Source organism: Metopolophium dirhodum, chromosome 7 (genome assembly GCF_019925205.1).
Source record: "Metopolophium dirhodum isolate CAU chromosome 7, ASM1992520v1, whole genome shotgun sequence".
Taxonomy (NCBI): Eukaryota; Metazoa; Arthropoda; class Insecta; order Hemiptera; family Aphididae; genus Metopolophium; species Metopolophium dirhodum.
In genome coordinates, this window is record NC_083566.1 from 33,044,545 (window position 1) to 33,066,609 (window position 22,065).

The window sequence follows — 22,065 nt, forward strand, 5'->3', positions numbered from 1 at the left end:
ATATATCTACACCTATAAAATAATAATAATTGACAAACGCCGCCGCCGTTTGTGAAACACATTCCAAGGTTGATGATGGTAATATCATAACATTATACTATATCGTAAGCACAAGCGTGTAGGTAATTATAATATAATATAATATTATGTATCATCGGGTCGTAACTTTTACAGTATTATTTTATTTTTGTTATTCACACCCCCTCCCACGACTGCAGACCACAGTCGACGTTTCGATCGATATAGATAGATACTCTGCCACGTGACTACGATATTATCATGTGTATCGTCTATATTATTATATTGCATTTATAATACCTGTACATAATATATATTTAATATAGGTAACTCGCATAACGGATATTAATATCATCTTCTATAGACATTCAAAACGATTGCTTCGGCGTTTACCGCGTCCCATTATTTATTAGTCGTTTTATTTTTTTATTTTTTCATTTTCTCGTACAGACCGATAGTGTAGGATAATAACTATTAACTTTATTATATTGTCATAATGGATTCCTCCCCGGGACAGAATATTCACCGGTTAAAATACGGAAAATACGCGTTTCCGGAGCGTAATTGATTCCGTCGTAAATTACGAGTGCATATAATAATGAGACGATGTCGATTAATACACATTTATATATAACATAATAATATAATGTATAACAGGCGGCCGAACTCGTATTAGGAAAATAATAATAATAATAATATCCGAAACGCGTATGATTTATGTCGTTGCGTATAGGTACGTGTTTTATGTTATAAAAGTTATCCATCTACCCGAATCCGCGGGGCCATAGTCTTGATAATATTATAATAAACGATCTATGTGCAGCCGACGGTCACAAGGAGGAAACCCGTTTGTCTCTATAGTTTTTAATAAAGCCTCGTTGGAATTATTATTGAAAGAAAAAATAACAAAAACTTGTTTGGAACGCGGAGCGAATGTAAAATTATTGTTGTGCTTAGTATATTATTATTATTTATTATTTTATAGGAATAATAATAATAATAATAACAATTAAAACCGTTATCGCGACTCGCGAGTACCGCGACCTTTGCGTACGCGAAAACGCGAATGCTAAATGATTATAATACGCTGCGGTGAAGTTGCCGGGCGCAATAATCCTTATAAAACGCTTTTTAATACTCCACCGGTCGGGTGGGGGTGGGTGGTGACTGGTGGTTTGCCACCCCACCCGGCAATAGAATTATAAAAGTTTCGTCTCCTAACCCCCCCCCCCCCTCCCCCATCGATGTTATTATAATAATAATAATGGGACGGCGAGAAGTGAAGAGACGTGTCGACGCGGATAGAATGAAACAAAAGCCGAGTCGCTCTGGCGACGGGGTCGCGAGTGGCGGTGTTCGGCATTAATCCGTGACATCGTTCGTCCGGGTGGACGTACCATTAAAATAATATTGTTAATGAAATAATAGTCCATGGTATTCGCCTTTTATCAAGATTACATTATAATCCTGACGCGTGTGGTGGAAATTAATTTGACCGCAAAACAACCGGAAGATAATTTGTTTTAATACAATAATTTAACAAACAATCAGGAACGGACTTCTTTTTTTTCTCAGACGAGAATCACACCCCTTTTCGTATAAATTGATAATCAGACGACTTTTATGACCGTTTATACATCGTTCCGCTCAGAATCTAAAATACACTAAGTAGCTGAATAAAAAGTTAGGCTGCACCAACGGAGACAAACACGTCGAGACGCATGTAGACAATGTATAATAATATAATAAGTGTACCTACCCACATATAATTTTACGAACGTTGCGTATTATAATATTTATGGATTCCGTCACGAGAACATGACCGCGTCGCCATGTTGTACAAAATAATAACCGTATCTTCGGTGCCGGATACAATATAGGCGTGATTAAAGACAAAACAAACCAGATTTACACCGATATCTCGTCCTGGTGGCAGATCCAGAAGTGTTTCAAATGAGGGGGGACGAGGGCTATTTTACAAACATTTTTTAATACAAAGTCGTGAGTCCTAGCACAATAAAATAAAAAACCCCCCAAACATCAGTATTCATAATTTTGTCAATAATAGCCAATAGGTGCATATAATATCTGTACAATTATAATAATACCCATTTGTACCTGTAAATACGTTTTATTTACCCATGTTAATTATTATTAGGAAGTCATTAATATTTAGGTAGGCAACTCTTAATTTTTAATAAAATGTATTTAAACTCAGTTTTAGAAAAAAAAAATTTCATGTTGTATACGCAATTTGATATCGATACATAATTTTTTCTTCGGAGCTCGGCCCACGAGAAAGGGGGGGGGGAGACGATCGCCCTCTTTCTTGTTGAAAGAGATGTCTCGTCCTCTGCAGGCTGCTGGCGCCCGTCTATATAACGACGTCTGTTTGCACAAAATACAAACGTTTCGATATTATAAACTTTCACTCTGCAGTTTTTACAGGCTTTTGATGTTTGTCGTCGTCGTCTATACCGGTCTCTCGTTTACAATTGTGATAGTATAATATGTTAAAATACTATGCGCGCCAATACATTGCTATAATTTTATTTTGTACATACATATACGACGGCCTTTGCAATTTTTTATTAAATCATTTTTTTTTTCTACAACAGGTGTCGATGCTTAAAAACGGGTCGGCCATCACTTTTCACAAAAAAGTGTGTCCCGACTGTCACACGGTGCCCAAGTTCAAGGAATGGGCCAGCGCCAAGCCCAAACCTGGTGTCAGCGTGTTCCACACGGGTAAGCGGACCGGATATCATCTGCACTGGGAGCCGATATTCATCGGCACACACAACGATCCGTTGTACGACGAGAGACTGAGCTGGGAGGGTAAAATGGACAAAATGACTCAGGTACGCGAGCGTGTATAATACAGATCGTCACCAGCAATAACGTTAATAATTATTGTAATATTTACAGTAGTGAGTAGGATCCGGATTTGTATGATATGTGCATATTTTTCTTTAATTAACTTGGAGTAGTTCTGATTGAATATGTCGACGTTTTGTAACACGTAGATTCGATAGTTGGTAATACTTTGTTTTTTGCATATTCGAGTAAACTTTAATAATATAAATTACACAGGTACTTCTATAGAATACTAGTAGATAGTCCCATATTTTATAATCAGGATAAATTTATAATTTTAAAAATATTTTATGCTATACTAATATTATTGTTATTAATGCCATTTCAATTGTTTCGCAATAAATCGATAAAAATCACTGAAAAATACTTTTCAAGTCTCAATTTGAAAATCTTTAAGAACTTTATGCCATTTTCTATGTGCCTATACCCATAAAAGTATAAACGTATTATATCGTTGTGCGTATTATATTATACCGAAGGGGTTTATTGGTCCCGACGGTCGTCTTTACGAAAATAATAACATCAATCGATCATCGTCTCTTAATAATAATAATAATAATAATATAATGTATAGGTATATATATGCTAATCCGCCATCATAAAAATATCACAATATTATATTATTATCATATCGAGTAATAATTTATTTACCGCATGGTTATATGCCCTCGGGATCCGTCTGCGGTCCTTCCGTTATCATGGTGGTGGTGGTGGGGGGGGGGGAGGTGCGGTTAAAAGGCACCACTACGATAATATGATTGCTCCCTATACAACAAATTAGTGCGATTGGTTCTCATTGTCTCTATTGTTCTGTGCACACAGGGTTACACGCTGTGCGTGCTCGACTACGAGTTCCACATACTGGACAACGCTTTCCTGACGCACAAGCCGGGCATCAAGACGCTGAAAAAGGACCCTGCCCGACAGGTGCTGGCGTCCAAGACGTACAGTCTCATCAAGAAAGTCATACTCCCCGAGCTCAAGGTCCTGTACGGCGTGAAAAAAGGATGCGCCGTGTAGTGCGTATACGTATGACGCATACGTATTGTATATAATATTATATGATAATATAATATATATATACGCACACACACACATACACACACTCACACAAACACATCTATTATATATATATAGGGACGCACGGTCGCGCCGAGGACACTCGTGCGCGTTAGGGACCACAGGTCAGTGAAATGTCCGTCCGGATTATACTCAGCTTTTTTGTTTACATAATAATATTATTATCATATAATTATTATATATTATATTGTTATAATATAATATAATTACCTGATGACAATATAATATTATGTGCAAAGTGATGAATGATTTTTCAAGCACATACGCTACACTCGCCATTTTGATGATTTTGCACAACTGAAGTGCGCATAAAAATGGGCTGTGCATGGTTGATAAATCATATCATTATAATATTATTATGTACCTATATTGCATACTATATATATTTAACCGAGTTTAATTTTTTCTAATTTACGCGTTTGTTTTTGTCTTTTTCAGATAGACTCATCGACTGATAGATTAAAATATGTATACGCTTCCTTTATTATTCCCCTCTCCCCTCCCGGATATCATCCAATACGTACAATCACGTGGTGGCTGTGTATGCGTGTGTGTATGTGGGTTGGTGTACAGTACTTATCGGGACGAGTGTTTCATTTCCGACAGCGACATACGATATTGAATTATACGCGTCACCGCGCGGTGTTGTCTCTCGCGTCACTTTTTTTTTTATTATTATAATATTGTATCGTAAAATTATCGTGTAAAATAAGTTTATTTAAATTTTTTTTAATTAGGTATCACACAGCCCATATACGTATAAAATAGCTCGATGTACATAATAGTACCTACTATACCTATATGTATCGTATGTGTTCTTGTCGACAACCAAAAAAATGTAATTGTATTTTTTTTTAAATTTTTTTTTTTTTTGTTAACGCCTGTACAAAATAGATGCCAATTTTTAGTTTTATAGGTACGTGTACATTTGAAGCCTTCAATCAAACGGAATTATTATACTTTTCCGAGCACACCACTCGACACGCTAATGCTCCGCTACATAATATTATTTTTCACTTTCATTCGTCTTCAATATTATATTATGTTGATTTTTCTATCATACATCTTCTTAAACGCGCAATATATTTAATTTTCTTACTATTGTACTTCTTTCATTTTGGTGTTCGGGATATTTTCAAAGGGATAAAAAGGATCGCCTCCAATTGCAAACGTTTAGACAATTTTCCATTGACATTTTTAGTATCGAACCGTTCACCCTTCGTCCTTCTCCCTCAGCGCATACACTTAAATCGTCAGAACCCTTTTATTTATTTATTTTTTTTTAGTCAATTTTTGAGTATCAAAACGTTTATGCTATTCGATGCGATCATAAGTATTGTTTTAAGTCCTTCTTGTATACAATTATCATTATTATTATTATTATACTATCATTAAGTAGTTTGTGATTTAATATTTATGCCATTATATAAAGTTATAATTTGCCAATCAATCGCTGATCTATTATTATATGCATACGTATTGATGATGTAAAACAAATACGTAGGCATATTAAGTTAACCTAATTAGCGTATAAGAAAAATATGTACGATAAATAGTTATTTAATATACACACGAGAATAATATATACAGTCATTATATTATACTTTTATTATATGTATTATTATTATTAATATTATTATTATTTTATTGGTAGTATGACTATCGTTAATGCCAGATCAAATTTTGACTATACACATTAGTACACTTACCTATGTACGAATATTATATTATTATGATTATAAAAAATATGAATATATATTTTACGAAAAAATCAGTATAACGGTATAGAAGATATTATAACGTTTTATCGTGATCTCTCGTATGCTTGTAAGATTATTTTTTATAGACTAATCAATGATGTTGACAACGACGATATAACCGAATCGATTGCATTTGTAACAATTGTTCATATACCTACATACAATGTATATTAGATCTATATATTAATGTATAACTGCACGGTACGTGATTATCGTAATAGTAGGTATTAAAAGTTGTAACCGTTTGATATTTAAAACATTAATTTTATTATTAATGTTCGATGTCGTACCATTTTATTGTTATCCGAAATAACGTGCAGATATATAATATTTTTATCGATAGAAATAATTTTTATAGCTCCAGTCAAAAAAAAAAAAAAAAATTTTTTTGCTTGTAAGAATCAATTGCCAATATAATATAATATACGGACATGATATTTTTAATTTATTTGAAAAGTAATAAAGTTATATACGTTGTAACGTTTGGTATTTGTCTTTTATTTCCATAATATCGTTCCTCAACACGAGTAATAACTACTTATAGGTACATCTAAATGAAAAATGCCGAAATTCCGTTTCTGAGGCATTGCATTGTTATTGTAATATTATAATAAGACGTATTATGTAATATAATCAATACAATAATAACTCAATATTATTCTGATTGTTATTGTAAAATTATAATAAAAGTATACACTCACCACTCACTATAATGTATTCAAATTATATCCACCACTTCTTAACTTACCGAAAAGCCGTGGCCGAAGTTACTTTTTTTTTTTACCAGATCGTCGAGTTGATATAACTGATAGAATATTTTCATCATTATTATTATTGATCTTTATTTAAACTTTGAGTACCTTATACACTTATACTATATATATAGTATGTTGCCATCAGTTACAATTTTAATTAGATTTTTTTCTACAAAAAAATTTAAAAAAAATTGTATGTAATATATGAAAGAGTATTTTAATATCTCATCTGTCGGTAAATAATTTACTACAATTGAAGAAAAAAAATCGAAAGTTCCCTAATAAATCGATTGTTGATTTATTTTTTTTAATCTATCGATACCACTCCACCTTATACACCACCTCAAATATTATGCTACTGTTTACGGTAGATGGTTTTCAATATCATTGGAATGCTTTCATCTATTATATATAATCAACACGACGATTAACTTAATATATTGTACTATTGATGACAAGAAATAAAAATTATTGGTGATTTTTAATGCTCAAAACATATTGTCTTCCGTTTGATGATGCAAATAGAGAAATATACATATATTAATATAATAAATCATATACCTACTTGGTTATTAATTAATAGTTATTATGTTAACAGTGGACACTAATTTATTTCTAAAACGATCATTTTCTTTTATGAAAACGTATTAGGAATAGGTACTTAGATATATAAAATATATACCCTTCTAACACGTTTTAGATTGCCGATATTCTTTTCACGCACTTATGTTTGTTGTTGGGTCCACTATCAATTATTCGTCTGTTAACGGCAACTTTTATCTGTAATAAATAATAATGATTTATTTTTAGTGATATCAAATATTAATGAATGATAATCATTCAATATTTTGAGAACTAACTAAAAAGCCAATTTCAGTATACGGTATACCCCTGAAAATGTGCAAACTGTAAGATTATTTAATAGATCTCAAGATCTAAGTTGTGTATACATCGAAATTGTTGTTAGAGTATTATTCAACTTAGAGATAATAATGTTTATTAAAAAATATAAGTTGCCATTTGAAAATCAATTTCCAGTTGATAGTGGTTTACATTTAAAAACTAGCGTAAAATCCCTAAAAGCAATACAAAATGTGAAAATCGCACGCGTCTCAGAAAATGGAAAGAAATAAAAATTTCTGGAATAATTAGTATTCCGCTATTCTAATTCTAATTCTCACTATTAAACCAGTCATATTTTGTAGATAATTACCGTTTTGTATTTATATATTCCGTCGTATTTCCTCATGTGGTGTTGCTGCAATACGGGGGTGCATAATGGTCGTGTTATAAAGTCTTGCCTGCAAGGGGGTTGCAAATAGGGCAAGTGTCCCAAGGCCGTCAGAAGTAGTAACATTTCAAAGGGTGGAAAATGTTTAAATACGTGTGTTTAATAGGGGGGTGCCACATACTATTGCCCCGGAGCGCCAATGAAAGTTAGCAAGGCACACTGCGTACGAACCACTTGAAACGTGACCGTGAGTGTTTTTTTGTGCATACGCATAAGACTTACGCGTTTGGCGTTAGATAATATTGTTTTGAGCAACACGATAAAATAGTAGGTGGGTGACAACCTATACCTATTATACGTGTATTCGGGTATTCCGCGTGCTCGAAATATATACCTATTATACAACAAGTATAATAATAATAATAATATTGCAAGACACGCAAGAATCGGTTCGAGCGATTCTGTAAATAAATCGTGACGAAATCGCGAGAGGTTTTAAATTCAACGAATCTGGAGTGCCCGCGCGGGGAGGAGTGCCACGGATAGCGAACGGTATGTACTATATATATGCATAAACCACTCGAAAAAAGTTTTAAAAACGAAGAACGTGCGCGCGCGTGTAATTGTATGCGTCACGGGGCTATTGGAGCTTCGTACACTTGTATGCGCGAAACCGGGTGCGCAGTACACAGGAAAATATAGACTTTTGCCGCAACGGAAATGGAATTATAACTATCAAAATTATTGTCGGGTCGTGGTGCTACTGCGAGTGCCTTCCCTCCCTGCGGTAGTATAATTTACCGTTGTTTTGGACTTATAAAAAAAAAATACCTATATTGTGCTGCAGATCGACTCGTGTTTATTCTCGAGATATCGTTTTGGCCGCGATAACCGATCGGTCGCCGTAGTTTTATCATTGGCCAAATAAACGGTCCACGATATTATTATTATGGTTTTTTCAAAATATACCGACTTCGTAAAATATTATATTATGTATACGTACTTCACTACTTCGCTGTATATTTGTAAGCCTTCAAGACCGAATTCGTCGACAATTTTCAATCGTCGAGTACGTTGTCGTGTCGGTTCAATAATAAAATATCGTCAACACGGCAAACTGATAACGCGATATTATTTTCAAATGTTCGAGTACACAAAGTGTCTGCGAAAAAATCACCATCATTATTGCTGACAACAAATTAATATAAAATATAGTTGAATAAAAATCCTAACACTTGAAATATCAGGGTTACCTTAATATGTGTTTTACTCGCTATAGTTTTCTAGTTTTAGTATCGTAAGTACTGGGTAGTTCATACAAAATTTTAATTTTGATTGAATTAAATAATTGACGAGCTTAATTTGTACTAATACGAAATGTATTTAACTGTTATTATTTTAAATTAAATATTTAGAATTTTTACTACGATGTTTTCGCCGTATATTACGCTATATTGTATACAATATATTATTTTAAGGCATTTAACAAAATTTATTTTATCGAAATATTAATATTTTAGACATTTGAAACAGCTATTTGAAAACTTTCTTGGCCAAGCTGATCCGAGTTTTCAACTACTACAGTTTACAACAGGAGTTTTCCCTAACCTAATGTGTAACACAGCGTGCGTCAGAACTCGACACGGCGTAATGTATAGGCAAAATAGGTACTTTTCTGTTTCGAGAACATTTTAAAATATTTAACCAACTGCATTTTTTGTGTACTTTATAATTTATATTACACTGCAGAATGCCTCGTCATGTATACCTCGGAACACACCCGCTCGCCCACTTAAATGTAATCTCTTCAGGCCCAAAACTTTAAAACTTACACAACTATTTGAATACCCAATGGAAATTAATAATTTAGCATTTTAAATATTTATTTCAATTAGTTATATAATTAGCCATTAAAGATTTTTAAAGTTAAGATGGACCAAGAAAAACTACAAACTACACTACATCATTGTGGCTCTTTATTACAGTAATAATTTTCCACAGTAATTTTTCAAAAATCTTAATAATGAAAAATGTCAAATGTGAAAAATACGTGACGAAAAACCATCGCCGTACATTACATCACTTATTATATTATTACAGTTGGCGATTTGTTATTTCTAGTATTATACGATGATGAGAACAAAATAAAGTGGAATCAAATCATTCGGCAGGGTTATTAAATTTCAGAATCTAATCTAACTTCTAAGTAATCATCGACGTCCGACTGTTTTCTGAACTGAAGCTCGGTACATTTTCCCACCAATTATATATATTATTCATTCAAGTTGACAACTGGCTCGCATTGAAACAATTAGATTCGAACACAAGGATTGAATAATAGATTTTTGTCTCTTGTATAGTTCATAAATATCTAACCTTATAGAAACTTAAACTCGAAAGTTAGAAGAACATGCAAAACTCCAGTTATAACAGTGAGTACAACAAAATGTTTATATTTATGCGAAAAACTGTTCACGTCTACTGAAACAATGGGTAATAAAAAATAAATTTTCTATATAAAATGTTTTTCTTAAATGTCAACAACTATAATAACACTGTGAATTAATTTTTCACGTGAAAACAAAAATATCTTCCTATATTGTTATAAACTTATAACATCATAAGATAGATATTATATTTCTTTAAACCAAAAGCTATTAAATCTGTCAAGAAGTTCCTTCACTGGATGGATTCTCCCTTCAAGCCTCCAACCCAACATCATCTCTCACAGCGCTTGTACTTATTGTAAAAAAAACACATTTACAGATTGTATAAATAAATATTGTAACAAAAAAAATAAAAACGAAAAGCTATAAATTGTTCATTGTTTTAATTTATTCGTCAGTAATAATTCGTCGGTAATAAAAGAAGTCAGCTGGGAAAAATAATTCTCGTCGAATTATATAATTTGCAATAGAAATTGATATTCGCCACGAAATCATGATAGGTGTGTGGGGCAAAGCCCCCCCCCCCCACGTTTCAAAGCGTATAATATATTACGTGGGTTGTGCAAATGAAATTTTCTCGTCTCACCGGCAAAAAAAGTTTGCGCCGCCACTGCGTGTGAATAATTATACACCTATACGTTTGTAGGCCACTTAATTTGCACCATCGCGTCCGTTCGGCGATATTATTTTTAATGGTGTAATTTGGCTTGGGTGCCAAACCGGCGGACGGTGACGATGCATCTGAACAAACGACCGTTGCATTATTTCACTGCGACTCTTTTTGCGGGTTTTTGTTTTGTTCTTTCAAATTAAACGAGGCCAAACGAAAAAAAAAAAGAAAAAAGCGAAACAAAATTCGAAAAAAATAAAATAAAGTTTATCTTTTTGTACTGTGCGGATCGATTTCCACCGTTGTCGCCGCAGAATGTTCTATTTTATCGACGCATTTGTACGCACACGATCTGGTAGAGTGCCAAGCCGTTCTTTTTCCCGACTTCCGAAATTTTTTTTATCCAAAAACCTAGCGCAAAAGGGATGGCAAATATATCAATATTATTATTATGCGGCGCGTGTTTTTTTTTATTCAGTCGCTTTCCGACCACAAAATAGCTGCGGAGACATACACATTATATATTATATACGTATAATATGTATATAAAATAAAACTGCGTTTAGAATAGCCAATAGAAGCGGCTCGTACGATTTCCCCGAGGGTAAAGGCAACGGGGTGGCCGGGTAAATATGTTTAGAAAATTGAAACGACGGTATATTATACGAAGTCGCACGACCCGCGATAAAAGTTTATCAAAGTTAATTTATAATACAAAACGCGTAGCTTAGGTATTTTTGAAAATTTGAAATCACTCGTAGGGACATTGTGAACTTGGCTTTTTACTGTGGTATTACAGAGCAAGCAAAGGTGGTCAAATTTATGAAAATAATTAACTCAAGTTGAGAGAGCACAACATCGACAGTTATTAACAAATCATAATTTTTTTTTTTATTTTAAGTCAAAATATACCATATATTATATCGGATGACATAAAAGTATATATACGATAAAAGACAGATAAAATGACACGACACTTTATTGTTGATTTTTAAAAGTTTTAAAATGAATTTATTTATTCCGGCGTGTTTTGTTTTTTTAGAGCTAAAATTGTTAAAAAATCTGCACCGTTTGCGTTTTAGGCGTCTAGAAGGGCTGCCCGGGATTGTGAGGGAGGAAAGGTCTTTAATTAAAGGGTTTGAGTGGGTGGAAAAACGGTTGTGGAATCTTTTATAAAAGTGTTTGGCTTCTTCATTGATTGTTTTTAATTTCAGGTCTGTGTGGTGAGTATGATTAGATATATAAGGGGGGGGGGGGACATTGATTAATTTTCTTAACGCAATGTTTTGGAAGGATTGAATTTTGTCTTTATAGTTTGTCTTTTTTGCACTTCCCCATAGTTGGATGCCGTGAGTCCAGATTGGTTTCAGTAATGTTTTGTAGATGAGGAGTTTGATATTAGGGAAAATGTGTTTATTAGAGATTATAGAGGTTTGAGGATACGAATACGGTTGTTCAGTTGTAGTCTGTTTGCTCTAATATGGTAGGACCATTTAATCTTTTATCAAACATAAATTTAACTCGATAGGTCAAAAGTCAATATGGAAAAAATTATTGACATAACTCGGTTTAAAAAAAAGCTAATCTACTTTTTTGAAATTATTATTTGGACCACATGAAGAGGTAATAATATATTTCGTATCAAAAGTAATATTAGTCCGAAAGATTTTCTATTTATTTCCCGGAAAAATAGGTTTATTATATATACCTACGTATATACGTCATGATATTGTTACATATTACGTATCGTCGTAATGTCGTTTCACAATGATCGGTAGTTTTTTTTTTTTATAAATTATAAGATGTACTGTATACAATATAATACATTAATTCTGGTTTTTGATTAAATCTAGACTGCTTTTCCTGTTCAACACATTATCAATCATTTTTGATATTTTCGTATACTGATCAGCAACTTTATAATACCATGTAATTATTTAAAAACAATTTTAATAATAATTGTTTCACCTTGTAACACGAATAAGGAATGCGCTTATAAACGCGTTAGTTATATATTCATACACGATGGGTACAAATGGTACGTTATTATTTACCAATAATTTACCCATGCGCGAATGTAATTATCTATATTAGATTTTATAATTATACCGAATTTCATATTATAATATAATATTATTATTGTCTTTGAATTCGTGGCTTAATGCATGTTTTATACTTACATATTCGTTTAATACTTGGTGCCTATACATAAAAACCGAACTTAAAATATGAGATGATGTTCTTAGCATAATCATGTTTCATAATAAGTCGATTCACTCTAATTTTTAAGCTAACGGCATAAAACTTGAATTTCTGAGCGTAAATTTTGTATGTTCCGCGTTTGTAAGACGGAGACAACACATGCGGGTGTGGCGTCCTCTTAATGAAAATATACAATCTATACAGTGTGTAAGAGTAAGACAAGTAAATGAGTGGAATAATACGAGGCGGTGAAAAAGAACAATAAGTAGGCGTTTCACTTAGAAATGTCTGATATTTTTTTTCTCTTTTAAAAATATTTTCATCATTGCTTATATAAGTATAAAAAATGTATTATTTTTAGTTTTGCTGTATATATGCTCAGAATGCTTATATATTGTGTTATGTTCAATAAAATTATAAACATTGACTGTCAATGAGAATTATGTTAATTTAATATTTATGTTTCTCGTAGCATTCATAGTAGCCGCTTATCCCTAGTGCGAGAGCTTGTGTATCTACTAATTTTTAGGTCAGTGTGGATAAAGTAGACTAGTCTGTTAAAGGAACCATGCTAGCGAGTATACAGTTTTTAGTAATAGTACAACATGTCCTATTTTCCTGTCGAGTTATAAGTATTGAAAGTTTACATGAACTGAGTAGTTGACCAACATTTTGCGGGGTACAAACTCTACGCCACTTATCTAAGCTTTAAATACTTCTATACTTAATAATAGGTAAATATTATAATGTGATACATTGGACGACACCATGGACGTAATTATGGGGAGGCTTAGAATGGCTTAGCCCTCCTTAAGGTATTTTAATATATAGGTTATATAGGTAATCTTTATTGTAATAAATTATAAACATAGAAAGAGTCATCTAACAAATAGATAATGAACATTATTATTATAAACAAGTTTTCTGGAAAGGAAAGAAGGATCCAATTATAATATATATTTTATGACTATATAAAACTGTATACATTTGTACAATTATTCAATAAATAAATTGCCATTTAATTTGTAAAAGTTTAGAACCGTATGGTATACAAAATTGTGTGTACCCACTACCTATGAAATTATAGTGGGTGGAAGACAAGTCTTCCACTCTTTTTGTCCTTGAAACCTTTTGGACTTGACCAATGCTTGATGATGCATTTGATGACCCTATATTTACGTCCATGGACGACACCATATTTCGGTATCAACACGAACGATGTAATTTAGTACGTTTTTTTGTATAAACTTCGATACACCTAACCCAACATACAGATAACTATAGATAAGGTTTCGTATTATTAGGTAGGTAATCAAAACATTACGTGATTGAAACTGTATTATGATATATTTATTCATTTTTTATCAATATTTACACGACGTAAATATTCTATAAGCGTAAAACCTATGCTATCTACATGACTGTAGTACATACACGAACTCACACGTGCATGATAATAATATATAATTATGTATAAATCACTATATAGATACATCGAGCGACACCACGACGATCATTCAAAGTCATCACGACAATATTATATAGCTGGTAGTTAAATATTTTGTACCTACTTTTATAGAAATCGGTGATTTTATCAATATTATCACCGTCATCTTTGTGTATATTGTGTAGTTTACTATAATCCTGAAAACCATTAAGATACAAAGCACGAATTTATAGATCTTACTATAATTAATAATATTATTATAATACGCACAATATAATATCGAACAATATTTCGGTACTCAAATTATTAATTGATAACCTTTGTGTTCAAACAATATTTTTTATAAAGATACAATAGATAAACTTATATATGGAATTTATATAAATATCCTGGAGTGGTATGAGTAGTAAGATAAATTTTAAATTAAAAAATGTACATTAATACACGAATGGGCAGAGATATTTGAATTCTGAATAGTCTGGTAGTTATTATTTATGAAAACACGATAAATTAACTCCCGGACTCATTAATCAAATTATCGGTATTGTATTATAAAATTAAGTTAGTAAATTTGAAAAGAAAAAAATATAAATATTCAAAAGGATAAAACCGTATTTATAAGGGTGAAATCGTAAAAGAATGCTTAATTAATTGCGACGGTCATTAAGGTCGGAAATAAAAAAATTTGCAAAACGCATACAAAAAAAACAGGTACCCATTTTTATAAGCATATAATATAATAATATATTATATACTATACACTATACAGTTAATTCAAGTAACTATACTCGTGTAGAAAATTTTTTTTTAATAAATACGTTTATGAGTACGTAAATATTTGTTTTAATATAATATATATGGCATATCGCTATTTTATTCGATCTTGTTTTCACAACAACATTTATTTAACTATAATAATATCATGTTATGTGCTTTATTTGTAACGCCGATAATTTTAATTTCATTGGCTAAAGTACTAAAATAAAAAGAATCTAAAAATACACAGCTGAGTATGGAAAAAAAACAAATATAAGTTAAGTTAAAAACATAAACTCACAAAAAATGTATTTATGCACACACACATAAAAATTAACAAATATATTTATATATACAAAACTGATTTATGCGTTACCTTGATTAACTATATAAATTTAATTTAATAAAAAAAAACATTGCAAACGTAACGACATTTAAGCCATATATAGTCGTTAAGATTCACCGTGTAGCAAACTTTTTAGTTTATATAGTATATGTTTGTATATATGTATTATGTATGTATGTATATATGTATATATATATGTATAACATTGTATATGCATGTATGTATGTATGTATGTATGTATGTATGTATATAAGTATAACATTGTATATGCATGTATGTATGTAGGATTGTATGAACATTATATGTATAGCAGTGATGTTATGTATTAATTATATTCTTCAAGTGAAACGCATAAAGTATGAATTATTTAACATAGTGGATAAATTTAATTATTATTGATCAATAAGTTCTCATTTCGTTGACATGAAATGATGTATTTATTGTTCTATCGATATTCTATATCAGAAAAAAAAATAATATGCGTACAAGTATAATAAGTATATAAATTTGCATAGATTATATAATATTTATACAAAAATATATCCGATCAAAATAAACCACGATAACCAAACGATCATTGAAAGCAGATTGTCTAAAGATGAATGATACGCTGTCCATTAGGAAAACATGTAATCCTTGTAACTTCCCGCGGTCAAATGCACTATATAGGTACATATTATATTCGCCATTAATTCGATCTTTACCGAGTAATTACTTATATAACATAATATCGCTCTCACGATTTTATATAAAAACCGATAAGGTTGAAATCGAATTCATCGAAATATGTGGAAAAAAAATGTTAAGTTCAAAACCAGTTTAGCTACGTCCAAACGACCTAACACCCAAAAAATTCATTTAAAACCAATAACACAAACACACCTACGTATAAAATATGATGTACGCGTTATAGCTATTGGGTTTGAAATTTTCAGGTGGAATAAAATATAATTGATAGGTACGTAGTAAGTATTTAAATAGTGCGCGAGTATATTGTTACAATGCATTTATTGAGTTGGCTGTCAAAATTGGCGGAGAAACCTCCAAACCCAAAATTAAAACCGCACGCCTACCGAACACATAATATTATGTTTCTAGAAGACCGACCAGACAACTAATAATAATGAAGGTATTTCTCTGTGTATTATTTGTACCATTTTAAAAACATTAAGCCCGTTGAGCATTTATGAATTAGCTGCGTTTAATACTTTACACCGACCGGATGGCTTTGTATACCGTCTCCGACCGACGTTATTATTTCTCTTTTAGTTATTTAATTAATTCCGTTCGAACGTGGACGGACACCTGTACGTTTAAAGACGAACGGCATCGTCAATATTAACGTTTTATCGCCAATAAAAATAATATTATGTTGGACGCGCCATTTATAACTATTCCCGTACGGTCTGACCTATACTTCTTCTGTATTATATTATGTTTACAACTGCAGACGTGCAGACCACATTGCAGTGACGACCTTCAGCAAATGCACTCGGTTGTGTTATCAATAATATTGTTCGGCGAAAGCGAAGATCCTTGGTTAACAACATCGGTTGGGGTGAACAAACATTTCAAGAATATTGTATTGATAATAATTATAGCGATTCCTGTGTATAATATAGCAAGTAACGACGGTCTATAATCCTGCGGCAGGTATTCGGGAGCGTATCGAGTTTCTTATCGTGGCTCGAAAATCTCCATAAGTCACGAGTCATCCACCTCATTCGATTTCATTCAATAGGCCAATTATAGGTGCCCGTTTCGTATCGGGCTATACTGTTATGTACTTTATACTATGCATGTTTAATAATACTGACGCGCTATACACATAATGATAATATTATAACAACACGTGGTTGATATCACGAGAAGCCACGATACAATGGACGGGAGCAATATATTATATTGTGATTTTTTGCTTTCTCGATTTTTGAAAAGTCCAACCCCCATACCATTCCATGATATTAGTTGATGTAACCATAGAGTAGGAGGCATACGTCATGAGCTAGTAGAGTTCAATTCATAAAATATTTATATCATATTATTGTGATACGGTCGATTCGGCACGAATTCCGCCCACAATAGTTATATTGTTATTCTATATTTATATAATATACGAACAGCTGATAGCCATGATAACACCGGTGCACCGGGTCTGGGACGAGTGCCGTCAAACAGACTCTACTAATAAATCATCATTATTATATAGGTACCTGCTACGGAGTTATCTTATTATCTATAAATCTATTACGTTCTAACCTCGGCGTGGAAATAATTTTACACCGAAGCGCACTCATCGCAAATTTAATAGAACAAACTAGGCTATCACACACACACACACACACACATGCACACTCATCTCTCGAATTCAGTCATATTTATATATATATATATATATATATATATTATTCATTTATAATACGAGCGGTTTCGAGTGAGTGGCACACATCGAGTGCGAACACAATTTCCAAGGATCGCGATTTGAATAAGTAGGTAACAACATATTATATATTATTACACGAATCGAATAAACTGTATGTGCGTTGATACATAGCATGCGTTACTTGCCATCCTCAAATCGAATATATTATTATTATTACATAACCAGCGCCTAAAATAACGTGTTTTTGAGCACAAAGTGTGCAGCCCGTAAAGTATAATATTATAGCGTGTGCAGTTCAAATTTCCAAAGTTTGTTGTTAAAAATAACACTTAATGTTGGAATTATTAGATAAACGCCTGCAATTTTTACACAACCTGTACTATCAATATAATTTTTTTTATTATTATTTTGTTCCTTGAAGTTTCGTGATTTCCAATTTTTTCAACATCGTTGTTGACGGGGAAAACAATCCCACGTGCATAAACCTGGAATTTTCCAGGAGACGAAAAAGGCGTTTTAAATACAAAAAGGTGGCCAAGCGGGTGTCACTCTGACGTACGCTAGGTTACAAGTGGGTCATTGCAACGGATGGTGTCGAATTCAATGATATTATATCGTTGTATACACATAAGTTTATAACTACAATAATTAAACAAAAACAAACCTATAGATACCCAGTGAAATAGTATGATACTCTATGGTATTATCTAGTTTCTCAATAATTGTCGTGTGCATATTATAACGGTAGCCTGGCTATGATTAATGCATTTACTAGTTAACTGCATAATACTACACACTTTGCACTAATCAAATGACGACGCCGACAATAATTGCAGTTGTAATGTTAGGCGCTCACCATGATAGTAAAAAGTAATAATACTATTATGTGCCGGTACTTTTACAACAACTACAACTATGCTATAGTTACAACCTACTACTGCCTACTACTGTCTACTAATACTACTGCCGCTGTGGGCAATTATACCATTGCCGAACAAAACGATTCCGAATGACACACAACCAGATGAGTAATTTTCGCATATTTTATATGAAACTAACAACAATTACAACACATATACTTCTCAAGGAGTAACCGATGTACGCAGTATGGAAACGTTTGAAAAAAATTTCACCGAAAATTGTAGGAAGAATCTACCGCCCACATGACTGGAATACACCACCTCGAGCGTATAATATACGACCCACGACGTCGAGGCCGTGTAGGCATAATATTATAGTGTAGTGGTGCTTTTGAAGCCGATTTTTAGTACAATTTGCATCCATAACGTTTCTGCAGTTTACATTAACACCCTAGTGAGTGCACTCTATAGTGCATTTTCCGTGTAATATCAAGACGTGTATTGGTAAATACTACTTATAAAATATACTCAGGGTTCTGAATTTGAAATATGTGTCAAGTGAGACATTCTTCAATCGAAAATTTCATTCTTCGTGAAATATTTCAATGAAATTGTGAAAAATATTTAGTTTTTCTTTTAAACGTATTCGGTTGTAGACTATATAGGATAATTAATGACTTATCAACCAAGGTTTACAAATCACTATGTTAATGGTTATATATTATCTATAAAAAAGGTATTACATAATATATTAACGGTTTATTAATAACTATCACTTCTATATTGGCTATTGGGTCCTATTGGATATTATTTATTAGTATTCGATACAATAATCCAAATTGTAAAAACGTTTTCTTTTCGTAATCTTTCTTTTAGAAAATTTCAGACATAGTAAACAATTTTTTTGATTTTTTTTTTTTACATGGCTGTAATGTTTAACGAAAATTTCATGAAATAAATTCCATGACATTTAAAAACCCTAAATATACTATAATATAATGTATTAACAGCATTTTTAATTTCATAAAAATAAAAATATCATAAAATAGCCGACGTATAGGCACATTTAATATGTTGTTAACTTAAAGTTTGAAAATATAGGTAAATTCACTCTAATATTAAAAGTAATAAAACAATGTTGGTTTTGCCAAACGTAAATTTGCTATGTTGCGCGTGGGTCAGAGAGAGAAAACAAATAGTGCGCTGACATCCACTTAATACACGCACGATATATAACATAAATTCCAGCATGGTATTTAGGGTTGGACATTTTCTGGGATCGTAATTTGGCGGGAATTCCAGAGAATTTTCTGGGAATACTCTCGTGGGAACGACCGGGAATATAGAAAAATCCACAATATTCAATTACCATATTTAGCATTCAGTATTTACTAATCTTTATATAGTTAAGGTATTTTTATATATACTATATCTAATGACGTATCTCAATATTATATATTTACATTTTTTATCAAAATACGAATACATAACTGTATGAATGGGCAGGTCACGTGTGGAGGAAACCTGATGCTATGATAAAGACGGTCCTACAAGAGAATCCAAAAGGGAAAAGACCCCTAGGAAGGCCCCGAATGCGATGGGAGGATTGTGTCAAAAAGGATGTAACAGATTTTTACCCGGATGAAGACTGGCATATGTTATCGCAAAATCGTGAAGGATGGAGGCAGTTATGTTTGGATGTGTGGTATAAAAGGCCGTATACAAAAATAATAAAAAAATAACTATATTCATCAACTTGTAAGTGAAAAACAAAATAAGTTGTGGGTATACCTAATCTATATATTATAATACCTCTCCGAGATACGCATAACAACGATATTATTTGATATTATTATTTCCGAATAACAATATTTTTGATCCCATCGGCTGTGCGCCACAGCATCCCTAGCCCCTAGGAGTTTTCACAGTAGCCGATAAACCTACACAATATGTGCCGTGAATCGTGATATCAGCAAAAGTATTACTTGGGTACTGTATATTATCGCAACCATAGGTACATATTATGGGACCTTAAACAAACGACGGGAAGTCAGAAGTCTGCAGACTAAAATAATGCGATATAATAGTAATAATAATAATAATAATATATTATCCGCGGCCCGAGTACGTTAGTGTTGTATGTCGTGCGACGGTGAAAGTCGCTAAATAAAACTCTCGGTCAATCAGGACCTCTGCAGATGTGATCGAGTGGACGGAAGAAACGGAAAATAAAATAACCGATAGAAACCCCCCCTGGTATACACGCGGTTGCGACGAATACGAGTTTTCCTGCTGCAGACATATAATCTTATATACAGGGTGATATCATGAACCCGACAATTTTCCCTGAAAACACAGGTAGGTACGCGTGATTGTTGAACCATTATTTACACGATTTGAAGCCATTATACTGAACCCTATACGCGACATTTTCGTGAAAAATAATTATTTATTATTGTTCGATATCGTGATGTTATTATACATTTTCACGTTGGTTACCTTTTGGAACGACTGCAACATCGCATGTTTCCTAAGCAAGATGCCTATTATTACTTAAGATTTATGGTGTATTAACATATAATCGAACCTCGAACCCGTGTCAAATTATGCCGTCAATTAGTACGTAATAATCATTTACATTTTAGTTGTGACCGAGTGGAGTAGCACTGCAGGAAAGTAACCTTTCTAAATATTGGTGCATTAAAGCTCCTTACTAAAATGTATTTATATACCTGTAAGGTCATATTAAAAATAACTTATGATTCGATAATCGATTAAAAATCAAAATATTTGGAAAATTCTTCTTCTTCCGGATGCGAAATTGCGAAATAAATTATTTGTTATAGCTCAAAAATGTCAACGATAAAAAAAAATAGTTAATAATTTCTTAGAAAAAAAAACGTATGGATTTATCGATACGATGATTACCTACTAAGAATAATAGTCCTTATAAAAATAGTTGTGCATAAATATAAAATATAGTAGATAGATAGATAGGTACCTATATTTATTAATTATTATACTCGGACAAATTTTAGAAATTAAAATTTGGAATTTTTGGATGTTGGTTTCACTATAGTGCACCAGTGATTGGATACTGCTTCTATTGTATAGAAAAAATCTATACTCAAAAAACCCGAAATTCGAACAAATTCAGTATTAAATAAACAAAAAGTGGGAGTGATCGCCGCGTCGGTAAATCACTGTGCGGCCTGCATGTAATTGTAGTTTAATGATAATAATATATATTATTATCATCACCGTCGTAACGTGCAGACGATGCCCGCGGCGCC

The 22,065-nt window shown here is 32.4% G+C and overlaps 1 protein-coding gene across 2 annotated transcripts in view; it reads left to right on the forward strand.

Moving 5' to 3' along the window:
* LOC132948418 (beta-1,4-glucuronyltransferase 1) overlaps nt 1–5,999 on the forward strand; it is a 74,385-nt gene extending 68,386 nt beyond the window's left edge. For both annotated transcript variants that reach the window (XM_061018858.1, XM_061018859.1), the window contains 3 exons: nt 2,637–2,879; nt 3,718–4,079; nt 4,414–5,999. In XM_061018858.1, coding sequence (XP_060874841.1) covers nt 2,637–2,879; nt 3,718–3,915 — 441 coding nt within the window. In that variant the 3' untranslated portion in view covers nt 3,916–4,079; nt 4,414–5,999. The remainder of the gene's footprint in view (nt 1–2,636; nt 2,880–3,717; nt 4,080–4,413) is intronic.
* Nucleotides 6,000–22,065: the final 16,066 nt, after the last annotated feature.